The following is a 12,470-nucleotide window of genomic DNA, read 5'->3' on the forward strand; positions in this document are numbered from 1 at the left end:
GTTGCTAAATTTTCTGAGTTTAGAGTCAGCTATGACACCTGGGCCCTCAGTCAGTCTGACGGTTTTTGGGTTTCAATATGAGAAAACGTCAACTTTTAAAAAATAAGCTGCATGCATATTCTATTCTGTATGCAAACAGCATAGGTGACGGAGGCTGAGATCACCGAAGGTTAAATATGTTTACAGATTTTCGTCTTGATGCATTCTCAATCATCCAGGAAAGTAAATGTTTGATCAGTGGGTTTTGGTCAGTGGTTGCTGATCAATGGTCATGAGAATTAGCAAAATTATCATTAAGGAACTGACCTCCCAGCCCATTGTTCCTTCAGTGGGCTGGTTTCAGTCATTATGCAAATGTATGTTTATAAGATTGAAAGCTGAGACTGAAGAAGTCACCTGGATGAGTGACGAAACGTTTCTCCCACAAAACGCTACGTCCAGATGAACAGAATCAACTTTTGGTTGTTTACAGAGTTGTGTGTATGCACGCTTCGGTTTTCAGAAAAAGATGTTCCCTGACCGGGAATCGAACCCGGGCCGCGGCGGTGAGAGCGCCGAATCCTAACCACTAGAACACCAGGGAGAGTTACCGCGAATGGTCACAATCAGGCTTATATGGCAACGTAAAACAATCATGTTCGTAGTATTGAAGTGGTCACTTTTCCCCGTCCTGTATCACAACGGGTCACATGAGAACCACACCTGTAGAGTGACAGGTGTAGGCGGCGGTCCCTGTAGGTAGGTTGTCGTGGCCGAGTGGTTAAGGCGATGGACTAGAAATCCATTGGGGTCTCCCCGCGCAGGTTCGAATCCTGCCGACAACGAACCTTTTGCACAAACACTCGTCCCTGTTCTCCTGCGAACCTGACCACAGACAGGTGAGATAAAGCTGTGCCACTGTCGAGGCTCTCAGATGAGAGACACCTGCATTTAAAATCAGCAGAACTGACCTCAAGTACTACAGTAAAAATGTATATATAGCAAACATGGTAGATAAAATTTAGTCATAAAAGTATAAAAGCAAATATAAAAACTGAGCAAAAAAACTCTAAACTGCATCAGCGTCATCTACCTCCGAGTCAGTTACCGAGTCACCCCCATTAAACAGGTTTTAGTCATAATGTAGTTTACTGTGTTTTTATTTGTATGTAGTTTTTACTGGGAGTTCTTTTTTTTATGTTTTAATGGTATTGTTTACGTGCTACTGTAAGGTGACCTTGAGGGTCTGAAAGGCGCCTATAAATAAAATGTATTATTATTATTACCGGCAGAGGGCGCTGGCGGCTGCTGGTAGCGCAGAGAACAAAGAGAAGTGCAGGAAAACGAGCGCCGTGTTAACGTTACAGCCTCAACGGAAATGAAATGAACGCATGTAAAGTGAGCTTGTACTGATGCTTACAGGGATGTACACGCGCCGGTATTTTGTGATGCAAATGTTGAAATTTTGTTTCAGTGATGTTTCCATGGAAACCCGCTGATTCAGCGACTTCAACGAAGGGTTTTTTTTGGGAAAGGGGGAAGCGGTGAGGGCGGAGCTTTTGTTCGTCCCTCCTCCCACTGGGGTACGTCATGTGCAGTATAAAGACGGCAGCTGCCCGTTTCCCCGCACACCACAGCATCGTCGGAACTCGCTCGGGCCTTGGAGGGTCACATTTACCCAAAACTTCTTTTCAAATGGGCCCCGTTGCCTAGCGTTCACTCCCCCAGCCTCGCCGACTGATCGAAGTGAGTGCTCCCGAACATCAAGCACGTCTGGGTCCGCACAAGGTGAGGCTACCGGCCGCGACGAGCGGTTAGAAAATGGTGGTTAGCGGTGACGGCCGTTTCCGGCATAAAGTGGACATTTTCGATGGTTTCACGTCCCCATCTCGTCCCGAAGCCTTTCTGTCCCCGTTATGCTAACCGTTACGTCTCTCACGGTGTTACCGTGGCAGCAGCGGGGTGCTGTCGGGCCGTTAACGGCGGATTAATCGGAAACAAAATGTCCTCCGGACATCCTCCGTGTGCCCCCCTCCTCCGGGGTCTTTTCTCCCACCGGGCCGTTTGCAGGGTGACCCTGATGGGGCGGATTCACGTCAAGATGTCGGTCTGCTGCAGTGACCGTTAGTTGTAAACAAGCCCGACTGGGATGACGTCATTGCCGTGGATGTGTGTACGTGCAGCACGCGAGGCTGCAGTGACCGTGATGCTTTCATGTTATCTTGTCTGCAGGGTCCCCTCGCACTCTTAGGCTGTGTCTAATGTTTCGGCTGCTGTGGCAGGTTTACACCCGTGTAGAATAAAAACTAAAGATCCTGTGATGCTCTTGATGTCTAAACTCTGCAGCTGCTCGTTGACGTCAGGCTTTATTGATGAACAGATGATCAATGAGCTGCACGCTCATGTGTCCCGTGTAAGCACAGGCAGGAATCATGTTTAAGCCCTTTGTGGGAGGGGATGTTTGGTTCCTAGCTGGCCATGTTTACGGTGGGACAGGTTAGGGTGTCACTCACACAGCAGAGCAGCCTGCTGTGATGGTGATTATTGGACTAATAATATCCATGGACACAGGAAGTGATGCTTCACAGACACTGATACAGGGAGGCTGACTGATGGCGTTTGTGTTTATATACCCGTTTGTTTCCGTAGAGACAGTGATTGGTCAGATCCTGCATACAGATTACACAGTAATCTTTATTTTCTCGTGTAATCCTCTGAATTACAGTAGTAATCTGTTATTGGCTTTGTTTAATCTCAACAGCAGCAGTGTGTTCATTATCATCAGTGCTTCTCCATCACTGGTGTGTGTTTTTAATGGATGGGTGAAGTCCTGCCCACAGGACGATCTGATTGGTTAGAGAAAGAAAACAGAGGAGCACGTGTGAACAAACTGTCAGGACATGGTCATGTGACTCTGTCACTGCTTTAATGACTGAAATGGTGACTGCAGGTCATTGGTGTGATTACTTCCTGTTTGTTTTGTCGCTGCAGGGTTCCATCAGCACAGTGTACAGCGACCAACGGCCCAACAATGGCAGCTATCCCAGCAGGAGGGTCTCTCGTGGCGACCACGGATTACTACCGAAGTGAGTATCGCACGAAGAAGAGTTGGCAGGTTACAGTCGGCGAGGTGTGAGGTGGAGACTAACCCGAGGTTTGTGTCCCGCAGGGCGCATCGGCTCTACGTCCAGCAGCAGCTCGTGTGGCAGTTCGGAGTACAGCGGCGAGGTCATCCCTCACCATCCAGGTCAGTGCACAGTGGGACAGGGCGGGGCCGGATGCATCGGTGGGAGTCTGGTGGCGTGGGAGCATTCTGTCGCGTTTCTTGTGCCGACATCATGCGGTTTAAAATGCAGCAGGCGGGGCTCCACTCGCTCGCACACTGAGTGAGGTAAGCGGCGGCTCTTCTGGCAGGAACTTTGTGTCCTGAAGCGACGCCCACGGGAGCTGAAGCAGATCCAGATGTTTGTCTCTGAGCATGCTCAGTTCTTCCCCCCTCAGCCTCAGTTTGGGAGACGGTGGGGCTGAGAGACCGGTCTGATCCGGTTTGTTGAATTACAGCTCCTGTGAGAGCGCTGCTCTTCATCACCACAGCACACGGCATGTCGCCAGGGAGCACGCTCAGACACACACACAGACACACTCAGACACACACACACACACACACTCAGACACACACACGCTCAGAGTGAACTGAACACACCCAGTTTCCCCTTTCACCTACTTTCAAGAACAGAGCTGGGAGGGTGTAAACAGAGCTGTGTGTTTGTCTCAGAAACCAGGTCGGTGCTCGGACTCACCGAGACTTTATGCAGGTCTGATGCAGTCATTTCCTGTTGCCATAGAAACGTCTTTGTTATAAAATAACTGACCAGTTTGAAACGCTTTCAGCGTTTTTTGAACGTTTAAACTTGTGTGGGCGGAGTCAGTGATCATGTGATCCATCAGCTCATCAGGCTGCTTTCGTCTGGCTGGAAAAGTCTCAATTTGATTTCATCAGTTTTCACGTTTGTGTTCAGGAATCAGAAAGTTTGACTTGTTCTTGTGACCGAGGTTAACGCCGCCGCTGTGACGGCGGGAAACGCAGCGGTCCTTTCACGGTTAAACGCTGCTGTCGTGTCTGAATGTTGAACTCTGTCTGCAGGACTGCCCAAGCAGGACTCCGGCCACTGGTGGTCCAGCTTCTTCTTCGGGAAGCAGCCGGGGATGACCCCACTGACTGAGGAGGCGCAGCACAAGTATGGACGCATACGCGCACATAAATAAACGTTATTAGCAGCGATGGTCTGACTCGGCTAACGCCGCTCTCTTCCTGGCAGGGCGGGGGTCTCTGGTGTGGTGACTAACGGTCAGATCACCTGTGTCGCCCGGGACATGGTGATGCAGCGGCAGGCGAGCGAGAGCAGCGACGCGGGAAGCCCCGTCTCCTCATGATCCCGCGGTCTCTCTCGGTCTTCGCCACCACACCTGATTGGGGGGAATCGAACCATCGGCCAACGCTAGGTGACGGGAGGAAGTCCCGTTTACAGCCTTAGTTTCCTTTTTCCTTTTGTACGTGTCGTAGTGTGGCTGCGTGTTCTGTTCCTGTAACCTCACTTTTTAAATTAATGACCAAAAATGAAGTAAAAAAATAAAAGCAGCCGATAAGCTCTGTTTGTTTTTAACATTTGTAATGTGTGTTTGTATTCAGCCTGAAGGTGGCGCTGCCACAGGCGTTTCTTAACCTTTCTCACTGCAAACGAAATAAAGTCGAGTGCATCCCGACGCTCTGTGTGTTTGTTCAGCCTCCAGGTGACCTCAGCGTGAGGAGGCCACGCTTCATTGGCCTCCGTACAGGACGGAGCAAACACCTCCTCCTGCTCGGGGCGACAAACTCAAACCCTGATCTCATAGAAACTGCTTCAGGATCGATGACGCGTCACCTGAAGCCCGCAGCACTACGTTATTACTGTGACATCATCAGGAGCCTCTAATCTGTCAGATTAACAAATAAACGCCACACGTGGAAACACTGAAGCTCTGATCAACACTAATATCCAAAACACTCCAGCTGCAAGCAGATTAGGAAATACTCAGATTACTTTAGCAGGTTCTAACTAACAGATTCCAAACACGTATTTTCGGGCGTTTTAGAGGGGTCTCACTGACCCCCATGAATACCCCGTGTCAACTAGCATGAACAGCTGGTCACGCCTCAGATTTACCTGACAAGGTGAGGTCTCTGAAGCTCCTACGACAGGTGAAGTGAGTCTGTGGAGCAGCTGTCATCCTTCACCTGGGCTGTGTGAGTGTGAAGGCAGCAGAAACGCAGCGCGTCACATGACGTACGAGTGATGGGTTGGACTAAGGCCAGAGCGGGCACAGACTCGGGTTTGTAATGAGGAGGCCTGCTGGACGGAGCCATCCTCGGTGTTTTCAGATCAGATTAAGTGCTGGCTGTCACGGCGATAGCCTCCATCTTTTATTTACAGTCTGCGGTCCGTGGAGAAATCTGCTGGTGACGGCGGTGCTGCAGAAACCCTGACGCAGGCTTTTCTGGCCGGCAGTGAAAGGTTTGTGTGAGCGCTGCTCATCTCTGCGCGTCTCTATGAAACACAGGAAAGACAAACATGTTCTGCTCCGCCGCACCGAGGAGGTCTGCGCCTCATTTGTTTCCGTGCTGCACTTTTTCCAGGTCACCGGCTGTTCTCCTCCACCGCTGCCCGGGCCGTGGCTCCGTCTTTCTACCCAGGTGAGAGGAATCACTGACTGCACCACTCACTCATTTTATTATCAAACTGGGCATTTTAGTCATGTGATGCAGTCATGTGACCAATTAAACAAAGATAGCGGAGGGCATTATACAGCAGCTGTTAGGTTTGACAGCCCTATTAAAGATTGATATCAGTCTGTAGATGCTCCTGAGAGCTTTTCTTCAAATCCTTTAATTCTCACTCGCTTTTGCAACTTTATACTTTTGTGTTGTCGCAGCAACAACTCCACCTCATTGTTAGTCTGTTTAAAAAACTCGCTGCTTTTCCTCCACGTTTTGCCGCCACGTTTCAAAGAGCCGGAAAGTAAATAAGCGGCAGACAGCATGAGGCAGGTCGAGACTCGTTTCACGCATGCGCAGGACTGGAACGTAAACATTTTCGACCGTTTCAATGTGGACGCACAACCAGTGTTGGGGAGTAACAGAATACATGTACCGCCGTTACGTATTTAAAATACAAAATATGAGTAACTGTATTCCGTTACAGTTACCGTTTAAAAAGGTGGTATTTAGAATACAGTTACTTTGTTGAAATAAATGGATTACACGGCGGTACTTCCCTGTTTCATATTGTGGCGGGTCAGGACTGTTTGGGTTTTGTTTGACAGCTACGTTCTGTTGTTCCAGGCGGCGTTACGGTTGCCATGGTTACAGGGTGACGCTCTCTCTCTGCGTGTTTCCTGGGTGAGAGAGCGCCTGTTGTTGTTGTGCTAAGCTAACAGGCAGAATGCTACAGGTATAGCTCTAAAGAATGTAGCATCATGGGCAGTGTAGTCCGTGCTGCAGGGAGAATGGACTGCCATACCCGTTATGTGTCTGTGAGCGAGGGAGGGGGAAAAAGGAAAAGTACGAGCTGTCATCGAGCAGAAACGGGAGCTGGAAGCATGTAAATATAATAATAACCACTGCAGCCAAGAAGAGAGCCTGACGAGCCCAGCTGTAAGTAAGCTATTAAGACTCGACTGTACACCGTGTTCGTGTTTTCCTCTGAAACAATAAGTTCTGTTGGAGCAGCCTTTCAACGCCTCTCTCTGTCTCTGCTAGCAAAGTTGACCCAGACAACAAAGTAAAGCTAGTTTTCAGCTACGAGCCGACACAGAACCCACCGTATTAGCCAGAGGTCCTTTTACTATGGTTCGGAGCCGCGGACCTTCAGTAACAGTAATAAATCACAGCAATAGTACATTCATGTAGTTGTAAACAGCATGATAATATATTAAGTAATCCAAAGTATTCAGAATACGTTACTCTCGTTGAGTAACGGAATACGTTACAGAACCGGTGACACATGACTGAGTGAATGTTGATGCACACCTGCTCTTCTTCTGCTTTGCTCATTTCCTGTCTCACGTTAAACACAAAGTGAGCTCAGCTGGCTCTGAACACTTCATCACACCTGCAGCTCGAGAGAGGCAGCCAATCAGAAGAGCCGTCATTGCTGCTGGTTTGTCGTTGTATAACAGGATGAACTGGTGCAGAAAACTGAATGAAGACAAATGTTTGTTTTACATGCAGGAGTTCAAAGGTCAAAGATTCAGAACACGGTGCTCACTTTCCAGAAGATGTTTGTTTGCAGTTATTCTGAGCACGACCAGGACGCATGCACGCCAACACGCCAACACGGCAACACGCCTTTGTGCCACATCAGAGATTTACCATCACAATGACTCACAAGTTAAAAATACAGTTTATGGTGTGTGTGTGTGTGTGTGTCTGTGTGTGTGTGTGTGAATTTAATATCCAGCACAGGCTTACAGGATAAATCCGCCCCGCAGAGGCCGACGCCATGTAAACTGGAGGCAGGACTGTGAGAAAACTCGACTTACAGCAAACCAAAGACCAGTCAGAGGCGCATGAAACCAGTATCCAACCAAACTCTCTGATTGGTGTTTCCGTTCAGCAGCAACTGCGAGCCTGAAAGTGACATCATACATACGTGGGAGAGAAACAGGAAGCTCTCTGCGGGCCTCGGTTACCGAGTCAGCTGGAAAAATTCATAACTTCAGTTTTTCTGATGATCAGATAAGTTCAGCGTTGATGTTCGACCTTTGTAAATGTTTGGTTTGCAAAGACCTCTGGGGTCAAAGGTGGCATCAGCGTGATGTCGGCGGCTTGAGGAGGAGGGCGGAGCATCCGAGCTCAGCCTCACACTTTGAGCCAGCTTAAAAGGCTGTTAGTGGCGAGCAGCTATTGCTGCTATAGGTGGACCCCCCCCCCCCTCAGGAAACGCTGATGCCTGAGTCAGTGTGACCTTTGACCTGGGCGTAGGAGCTCAGAGGGGGACGTCTTTGCCGTGTTTGTGTTCCTGGTCTTCGTGTGTACTCGGTGCTTCGACCTTGTTGAAATACATCTGCCTGGAAACCTTTGGAGGTCATTCAGTGTAATGTGATTACTTTGGCAGGTGTGTTTTCCTGATAAGCTGAGGTCAGAGTCGTAGACCGGCGGCTGGCGTGTTTGTGGAAAGTCGACCTGTTTTAGATAAGTTCCTTTTTTTAGTTACAGAAAATATTTGCTGTTGGAGGACTCTGGACTGGACGCTTATTTTTAAACCCGCCGGCTCCGGTTTGGCCCGCTCCGGTTTGGCCCGCCCCGGTTTGGCCCGCCCCGGTTTGGCCGCTCCGGTTTGGCCCGCCCCGGTTTGGCCCGCTCCGGTTTGGCCCGCCCCGGTTTGGCCCGCTCCGGTTTGGCCCGCCCCGGGTCTTTTACAGTGAGCTCACATACGATCAAACTTCCAACCTGCAGCTGTGACGCTGTGTGGCTACGGCACACGCTGACATTTGTACACAAATCTCTGAAGTTTGTAGATTTTAAAATCAGCTGTTACTTTACATTCAGCTGTGTTTACTCTGCAGAGCTCAGCGATTCAGCTCGACCAACATCAGCAAACACACAAACTGTGCGTGTGCAGCTACAGGTCCGGCTGCTGTATCTGACTGAGAGCTCAGAGATGCAGATCAGAAGCAAACGCAAAGCTTACATGTGACGTAGAATCACATGTTGCATCTGTGTATGACGCCTTTTGATAAATGTCCTGCAAAACAAACTAAGGTGCACAAACTTGTGTTATTCAAGTGTTGTTGACGAAGTGTGTGTTCTCCATTCTTTAAGCACCGTTTCAAAAGTACTGGTTTGGTGCTGGTATCGGATAAAACCTAAACGATACCATCCCTGATCTTTATACCAGCTGCATGCGTCCAGTCTAAAGACGTGTAAGACGTGTGAGTGCAGGAAATCAGCTGTGATCGCTGTGAAACGTCTGCTGTGATTCTTTCCCCACGCTGATCTTAGCGTCCCCCCTCCTGTTGAACCCACTGTGGCTGTTCTCGTTGTTTCGGTGTGGAGGGTCACCCTCCAGAGCAGAAGGCTCTGCCTCCTTTTGTTTTCAGCGTAGTCGGGCCCGTCAGCAGGCCCGGGTCACAGGACCTCAGGGACATGTGGGGGCTGAACCCTCTGAGTAAAGCCTCTTAGACTGCACTGAAACAAAGCAGAAGCCGTGCAGCTGCGTGAAGATTGGAGTCACAGAAACAGCACTTTGAACAACGTGCAGCAGCTCAGGGAAGGTTTGCACAGCAGAAACAACCAAACGTGGCAGTAATCGTTTCCAGTTCAGGACGTGACCCAGTGCAGCTGAGTTTGGCAATATCTGTCCGATGACACAAACAGGAACAAACATGGTCATCCAGACTGAAACAAGGTCAAAGGTCATGTAACGTTCCTAACCGTGGATTCTTCCAGGTGTCTCCTTTATCCCGGACGCGCACTGACAGTATTTTATTATCATGTTAGTAGAGCACAGCCGTCCTTCAAGAGCAGCTTTTACTTTTGACTGAGTCCTTTTTCACTTTCAGTATTTATGACACAAGTATCTGAAGACGGGCTGCCCCTCAGCACGTAGAGGAAAGTGTGTGTGTGTGTGTGTGTGTGTGTGTGTGTGTGTGTGTGTGTGTGTGTGTGTGATGTTTACACACTGTGGATCACAGCAGGGAGAGAACAACAGAAAACACTGAAGCTGTAAATGAAAACTGAGGCAGGGGAAGAGGAAAGGTGACAGAAGGAAACAAGGAAGCAAAGAACAGTGGTAAGGAAAGGAAGTGAGGATCCATGGGAAAGGTAGATAAGGTGGCAGGAAAACGGAGGGAAAAAAGGAAGCAGAGCCTCTGATGATGGTGGACGGAGGTCAGCAGCAGTTTATATCTGACAGATGCAGCGAGTCAGCTCTGTGCTGACCTACATGTGAGTGTGTGTCCGTGTGTGTGTGTGTGTCCGTGTGTGTGTGTGTCCGTGTGTGTCCGTGTGTGTGTGTGTGAGAGGCTGAGGTGGTGACAGGAGGACACTGAGCATGCTCTTCCTCCTGAGCTCTTGGTCCTACCTGATAGAAGCACGAGAAGGTCAATACTTGAGTATTTTACTCGAGTATTCTGTCAGTGAAGCTTTACATAATGAAGCTGAGTGTTTGGAGGCTTGCAGGGAGCACTGCACACACGGATCTCATTACTGGGAACTCTGGTCTGTAACATGCAGACCAGCAGGAGCAGAGCATGGTGTGAGTGCTGGCTCCAGTCTGAGGGCATTAAGGCTCCGCCGGCTCAGCGTAATCTCCTGGATTATTTTAATGAGCTTTCTGCTCCGTGGCTTCTGAGCGTGGACGCGTTCTTCATCCTCCTCGAGGCCGCAGCGATTCTCATGTTTTCCCTCTTGGGGCTCCACCAGCTGACTGCAGGTGATCCACATGAACACCAGCTGTTGTTAACAGGACTTCCTGCTGAATCAGGAAACGCCTCCGTTAATTCTGACCGACGACACGGCGGCGAGATCTGCCCCGTCAGAGAGGCCCAAGCAATAAGGCCTCAGGATGCAGATTACAGCGGTGAGCCGTAAATCCTGCGCCCTCAGAGGTCGCGTGCCTCGTAAACACAGCCCTCAGACTTCACATCAACAGTATGCTGACGGGGTCGGGCGAGCACAGGTGACCTGTCCGTGTCACAGGAAGCCGAACAGCTTCATACGCAGAACTGGAAACTGCACAGCAGCATAATGACCGCCTCGTTTTCTGATCTGCTGATGATTCATGACTTCCTGATTAATACCACACACAGCGGTGTGGGGGAGGAACAAACGGTGTGTGGGTTAAAAAAACAGGAGGCTGAATTATTAATGTTTCTGTTAGTAATGAAACTAAAGACGAGCTGCTTTCACCATTTAAAGCAAAAAGGAAAGTTTGAATCTTGAAAGTAGAGATAGTGTCTGTCTCCTGAATCCAAACTGGAAGCTGGTTCCACAGAAGAGGAAAACTGAAGGCTCTGCCTCCCATTCTACTTTTAAATACTCTAGGAACAACAAGTAGGCCTGCAGAGCGAGAGCGAAGTGCTCTAATAGGGTGATATGGTACCACAAGGTCATTAAGATAAGATGGGCCTGATTATTTTGCATGGGAGGATTATTATCCTCTGACAGGTGGTCACATGGTTTTTATGTTTGGCTCAGCTGATGAAAACAAAATGAGCTGAAGGGGTGAAACAGAGGGGAGGGGCTGCGTGAGCCCAGAGATCTCCCGCCAAAGGTTCAATGACGACCGTCCTCCAACCTTTGAGCTGCAGATTTTCTCCTTCAAAGCTCAGCGTGCTCGCTCGCTGCGTGAACAGTTTATCGTGTCACCAAAGACACGCTTCAAACGTGAGAGTTTATCTATAGGCTTTTAAATACGGAGAGTTCATATTTTTATCTGGTTTAAAGTGCAGTGGGCTGGTTCCAGTCTGCAGAGCTGCTCTCAGACCCACTCAGGCCAAGTTTCCAGGAAAGAAAAGCTAAATGTGACCTTCTCCTCTCTCTTAACGTCAGTTTCCTCGTCTTGCGTAATCTTTGCAATAACAGTGTCTTTGTTTTGTATGCTGTCTGCTCTGTCTCAGTAACACGACGCTGGACCGTGACGCTGACTCACAGGATGAACACGGTGTTATTTTGGAAAGTGAGCTTTATCACAGACTGAGGGAAGTCTTACCTTCACTTAGCTTGCTTATACCGAGGCTCCTCACATCACATGGATAAATCCGGGACCGTGAGCTCTGGCATGGTGGTGGAGGATGGAGGCGACTCCTCTGGTCTGGCTGTATGGATGAACGGTTCGATGGTGGCTTCTGTCGCAGTTTCAGGTCTGACTGAATAAAGTGTGACGAGGTCTGTTCACCATTAAAATCATTCGAACATTCGTCAAATCACAACAGTCAGCGCGAGACGCTGTGAGGTAGAGAGCCTCCAGTCATACAGACTGTCAAGAGATTTATTCTAAAGACACTTCTTCAGCTAAGAATCTAAAGGTAGAAACACACAGACGCTGCAGCTTTTACTTGCAAGGGCGATCACAGAGCGCTCACACCAGAGTGGGGGCCCTGTGATGTGCGCTCTGTTCCTGCACCTGCCTTTATTTATATACAAAAGTAATACAACAGTGAATACGTCTATTCATTAACAGAGGAATGTTAGTGTGTAGGGAGTGAAGATAAAAGTGGTTCAGGTGTGTGTGTGTGTGTGTGTGTGTGTGTGTGTGTGTGTGTGTGTTATTCTGAAGGACGTTGCCCCTCTTCTTGCAGATAAGGGCTTCCAGCTCTCCTCTCCCTGGCAGGAGTGAAATGATAACAGCTTGCTCAGCTATGTGAGAAAGAACTTATAAAGCAAGTCTTGATTCCAACAACAGTAATAAAAGGTCATCATGCAGTATTCTATAATATGCAAACTTATATAT

The 12,470-nt window shown here is 49.0% G+C and overlaps 1 protein-coding gene and 2 non-coding genes across 3 annotated transcripts; 2 read left to right on the forward strand and 1 right to left on the reverse strand.

The window, feature by feature from the left end:
* Positions 1-511: 511 nt before the first annotated feature.
* On the reverse strand, positions 512-583 carry trnae-cuc (transfer RNA glutamic acid (anticodon CUC)). Its single transcript has one exon. It is a non-coding gene; the product is annotated as a tRNA-Glu (tRNA).
* A 159-nt stretch (positions 584-742) lies between these two features.
* trnas-aga (transfer RNA serine (anticodon AGA)) lies at positions 743-824 on the forward strand. The gene has a single exon. It is a non-coding gene; the product is annotated as a tRNA-Ser (tRNA).
* Positions 825-1,541: 717 nt separating this feature from the next.
* ppdpfb (pancreatic progenitor cell differentiation and proliferation factor b) lies at positions 1,542-4,743 on the forward strand. Its single transcript, XM_085147419.1, has 5 exons — positions 1,542-1,767; positions 2,971-3,065; positions 3,149-3,226; positions 4,124-4,217; positions 4,299-4,743. The coding sequence occupies exons 2-5, from the start codon at positions 3,011-3,013 to the stop codon at positions 4,411-4,413; spliced, it is 342 nt and encodes a 113-aa protein (XP_085003545.1). The 5' UTR covers positions 1,542-1,767; positions 2,971-3,010; the 3' UTR covers positions 4,414-4,743.
* Positions 4,744-12,470: the final 7,727 nt, after the last annotated feature.

The sequence above is a fragment of the Neolamprologus multifasciatus genome, chromosome 20, assembly GCF_963576455.1.
Source record: "Neolamprologus multifasciatus chromosome 20, fNeoMul1.2, whole genome shotgun sequence".
Classification (NCBI taxonomy): Eukaryota; Metazoa; Chordata; class Actinopteri; order Cichliformes; family Cichlidae; genus Neolamprologus; species Neolamprologus multifasciatus.